Here is a 5,030-nt window from a genome sequence, read left to right on the forward strand (position 1 = left end):
TTTTATGTTGTTGTTGTGGACTGATGAGAATCTCTCAACATTTCCGTTTGTTTAATGGATACATAAAAAAAAAGTGGAGCGCTGCATGTTTAGTTACGCGAGCCACGACCGAATCCGCCACGGAACTCAACCTCTCCAGCGCCGGGTCCGACGTCTCCCTTTTTGTCCACACCGCTTCCGCCGGGGGCTCGTCTGTAAGCCGAGCGATCCTCGCCGGTCTTCGAGGCATCGCCAGCACCGCGTGGTCCGCCAGCTGCTGGGCGTGGGCGCACAGTCTCAGAGCGTGCTGGGCGCTTTAGGGTCGAGGGAACAATCTCTGGGGGCAGGTGCAGGTAGCTGCGGAGCTCCTCAATGCCCTCGTTGGTCAAATACCAGTAGTAGTGTCTCCAAGCAAACTGCTCCTTGACAAGGCCGCGAGAATGCAGCGACTGCAGTGCCTTGATGACATGTAGGTTGGGAATCGACTCCAACTCGGGGTGTTTCTGTGCATGGAAATCCTTTTTCGCCACAATGACGCCCTCTTTAAAGAGGTACTCGTAGATGGCGACTCGATGGGCCTTTGGCATAAACATGCTGCACAAAAAAAAATATGAGTAAAAAAAAAGTATTAGTTTACTTTTGATATGGTTGTTGTTGTTCGATCTTTCGGAGTCGGGGGAAATTGAAGATTACACCAATGTACATTTTTTAGCAAACGTAAACAAAAAATGAGCACAACATTAATAGCAATGCAACCAGTGACTGCCACAGCCAGCACTGATCTCTTGTTTTGTTATTCACTGACTCGGATTTTGTTTTTATTTTAAGATTACTTTCAGCGATTTAACGTACTTTGCGTCTTCTATGTGGCAGAAACCGGAAAGAAAGGAAAAGAAAACTGACAACCAGTGTCACTGCAGACTTATCGATCAAATATACCGCACGACCCTCAAAAAAATACAAAATATACATTAAATATACCAAATCCAGAGAGGGAACTTGAAACAATTTGGGAATGGGAGTCGAGTCTCGATACCATCAATTTTTAAATATACTTTCAAGCCCAGCCCGTTTGACCAAATCAGGGATGATATTCTCATGCAAACAATAAGAAATCAATCCTGTTTTTTGTTCGACAGAAAATTTCGCAGCTAGATTTTCGCAGTTGAGTCACAACCATACCGTATACTAGACTGGACTACCCCGAGATAAACCACCCTGCAGTACCAGAAAACATCGATGACAATGTCAGATAACATGAAGCAATTGTATAATTGCTTCATGGGCCCGTCGTCGGCTGCGTTCGTCGTGTTATTTCCACTTAGACCACTAACCAAATAGTATATATAATAGTATGCTTGTGCGCACAAAAATTTCTTATCGGTGCCATACGAATGTCATCCCTAATTTGTTTAGCGGCCCCTTTTTTTCGATTTGAGTACTAGCACTAACCAAATGGTATAATTTTATTATTTATATATTATATTTATTATGCTATTTGGTTAGTGGCAGTACTCAGATCGGCAAAAAAAACAGGTCGAAATAATCTAGAAAGTCAGCCGATAGTATTTTGTAGTATTGATAGTATTTGTGTGGTATTTGTTTTTATGTTGCTAGCAGCTCGAAAAATAAAGATCTGTTTTAATTTCCGAGAGGGTGCCTAGCAAACAGAGAGTAAAGTCTCAATAAAATGGAGGCAACAATGCCGCTGAAGTTGAAAGATAAATGACCACCGTGCTTCTAAACGAGCTTAAGACCATCAAACGGCAAAAAAGGAAACAGTTATTATAGATTAATGAGATTATTTTGAATTTATTTGCATTTTTAATTTGTTTAACTTATTTGAACGCCAGTATCTTCATGTTGCCAAGAAACAGACCCGGCTGGGCTGTTAACAAAATGTTTTAAGTTGTTTTTCTTTTGGGAAAACCTGCTCCACAGGGTCGTGCTATAGGGCGATGGCGACAATTTGGACTCGAAACTATCCAATTTTGAATAGGAAGGGTAATTGGAGGCGCCGTTTTTATACCCGGTACTAGAAGAGTAAAAAGGGTATATTGTATTTGTGCACAAAGTGAATGTACATATGTAACGCACAGAAGGAAACGTTTCCGACCCCATAAAGTATATATATTCTTGATCAGCATCAATAGCCTGTCTGTCTGTCCGTCCGTCTGTCCGTCTGTATGTCTGTCCGTCCGTCTTCTTGAGCGCCGTCTTCTTGGATCTTCTGAATGCTCACACTGTTACAAGTGTATTTCAAAAATGAGCCCCTCCACCCTCCGCCCCCGCAAAAGGGCGAAAACCTCCCAAACCGTAGGGAAGGACCATATCCACCAGATCACCGACTTAGGATCCGATTGGATCATTATTATAGCCAGAATAAAGAAATTAATTTGCAGTGTTATTTGTTTTTTGCACATTCTCTCATTCACAATGGGCTTCTGAAGTGTGCGGCCTGTGCCTCTGTAGTGCCACTGCTGTGTGCGGTTCTTGGGGAGGGGGGCGAGCAAAAAAAGCGTGTTGGCGTGAGAAGAAAAAATTTAAAATTTGAAGAAACCGCATAAGATGCGTCTCACACGTCCCTTCTCGATTAAAGTGAAAATGTCGTAAAAATGTCGTGAAAAAAAATCATCCTTTTTGCATTTGAAAGCTTAATATTTGCGAGATGCATCAATTAGCTTTTCAGCAAAGTTTTTTCCAAGTAGGTGTAAGATATTTAAGTTATGTGTTAAAACGACCCGCTACCTCTGAAAAAAGCGTTAAAAAATACTAGTTTTTAGGGGCTTCAGAAAAAGTCGGTTTGGTTCCTTCAGGAAAAAAAGTTTGATTTGGTCGAGTAGTGTTTTGTATGTATGTACATACACACATACATATGTATGTTCATATATGTATGAAAATATGTAAATACATACATATGTTCATATGTGTATATATGTATGTACATATGTATATACGTGAATACATATGTATGCATGTACATCCATAAATATGTAACTAATTGTTTGGATGCGTTATACTCCCTGTTTTCTTGTTCAAAATGCTGTGTAAGCTTTTTGGCCGTTGCTTTTGCTGAGATTTTGTCGCCTTCAAGGATTTATGAAAATTATTTTATTGTTTTGACCGGGGGCCACGGCAATGTGGGCGATGCCATGACCAAAACACCAGCACTCATCGCGGATGATTGTCATTTTATTTTTGTAATTTATGACTTAGTCCATTTGTATTTTGGTGGAGTGGTTTGCAGCCCCCGTTGGAACTCAAAATGTAAACAGGGGTGACTGAACATAATGCCCATATACATACATATGTACATACATATGTATGTATGCATGCATATGTAAATATGTATGTACATACAAACATCCATTAATGTGTATATACATATGTAAATATGTATGTACATTCATATTGTATATAGCATACGTACATATGTACATATGTAAAAGACAATCATCCGCGATGAGTGCTGGTGTTTTGGTCATGGATTCGCCCACATGGCCGTGGCCCCCCGTTAAAACAATAAACTAATTTTCATAGAAATTCTCGACCTTGAAGTATGTACACACATACATATGTAAATAGGTACATAGGTACATACATACATATGTATGTACATACTTCAAGGTCGAGAATTTCTATGAAAATTAGTTTATTGTTTTGACGGGGGGCCACGGCCATGTGGGCGATGCCATGACCAAAACACCAGCACTCATCGCGGATGATTGTCATTTTATTTTTGTAATTTATGACTTAATCCATTTGTATTTTGGTGGACTGGTTTGCAGCCCCGTTGGAACTCAAAATGGAAAGAGGGTGACTGAACATAATGCCCATATATGAACATATGTATGTATGCACGTACACATGCATATGTACATATATTTATACATATATGTATGTATTTACATATGTACATACATACATACATATATATGTACATATATTAATTTCATTAATTTTGATGTGATCACCTATTAAAATTAGCAAAATTCCACTTTTGCGGTTTTGTTTGTCAAATTAATACTATTTTCCTATTACTATCACATATCTCCTATAGGAAAGTTGAGTCTTCAGAAAAGTTTTTCCACAAAGTCTGGTTAACAAATTAATATTCCTAAAGCAATACGAAATAAGTGATTAACTCTCCGCGAGCATGTCCCAGTGTGAAATGTCCCGTGTGACAGAGGCTTTATTATACCAGGTACTCGAAGAGTAAATAGGGTATATTGTATTTGTGGGGAAAAGTGGATGTATGTATGTATGTAACGCCCAGAAGGAAACGTTTCCGACCCTATAAAGTATATATATTCTTGATCAGCATCAGTAGCCGAGTCGATAGAACCATGTCTGTCTGTCCGTCCGTCTTGTTGAGCTCCTGGATCTCAGAGACTATAAAAACTAGAGCCACCAAATTTTGCATCCAGAATTCTGTATGCTCACACTATTAAAAGTGTATTTAAAAAATGAGCCTTCTGCTCAGGGCTCTGCAGAGCTCGAATAGCCCATTGTAAACTAGTGGGCATATAACCGTACACACGAACATTGATACTTGCAGATACTCCACGCATTTCAGGTGAACGTTGTGGTACAATTTCTTTATAGGGAAAGAGGAAGGATGCAGATACAAGAATCATTTAGAAACAGTACCATTTTCCACGGTTTTATAATAAGATGGATAACGCTCATACGTTGGGCAGACTGCAAGCAAGAAAAGCCAGAAAAGCACCCCTGTTCCTTTTCCTGTCGCTAATTCTAAAAAAAAATACTATTTTCTTGTTGCAAAAATTGAAAAGTAATTTTCCCTGCGCATAAGGAATAATATGTGGGAATAATTCGTCCGCACAAAAACTCTCACTGACAACCAATAGACCCGAACCTTGTAGTTTCATCATGGATGTGGCTAGACTATTTGGTATATTTACGGTATATTTTTGTATATTTATGTGGCTTCGGCGGTATATTTGATCCGTAAGTCCGCGGCCACACTGTACGTCACTATAAAAGCGTCAGCTCGATGAAAATGCGGTTTGAAACAGAATACAGGCGGC

General features: G+C 39.5%; 1 protein-coding gene across 1 annotated transcript; it reads right to left on the bottom strand.

Annotated features, from left to right (window-relative positions):
- LOC117898579 (40S ribosomal protein S10b) lies at nt 1–961 on the bottom strand. Its single transcript, XM_034808106.1, has 2 exons — nt 832–961; nt 1–573 (listed from the first exon to the last, which is right to left on the bottom strand). The coding sequence occupies exon 2, from the start codon at nt 570–572 to the stop codon at nt 90–92; it is 483 nt and encodes a 160-aa protein (XP_034663997.1). The 5' UTR covers nt 573; nt 832–961; the 3' UTR covers nt 1–89.
- Between the last annotated feature and the right edge of the window lie 4,069 nt (nt 962–5,030).

This window comes from Drosophila subobscura, chromosome A, assembly GCF_008121235.1.
Source record: "Drosophila subobscura isolate 14011-0131.10 chromosome A, UCBerk_Dsub_1.0, whole genome shotgun sequence".
Taxonomy (NCBI): domain Eukaryota; kingdom Metazoa; phylum Arthropoda; class Insecta; order Diptera; family Drosophilidae; genus Drosophila; species Drosophila subobscura.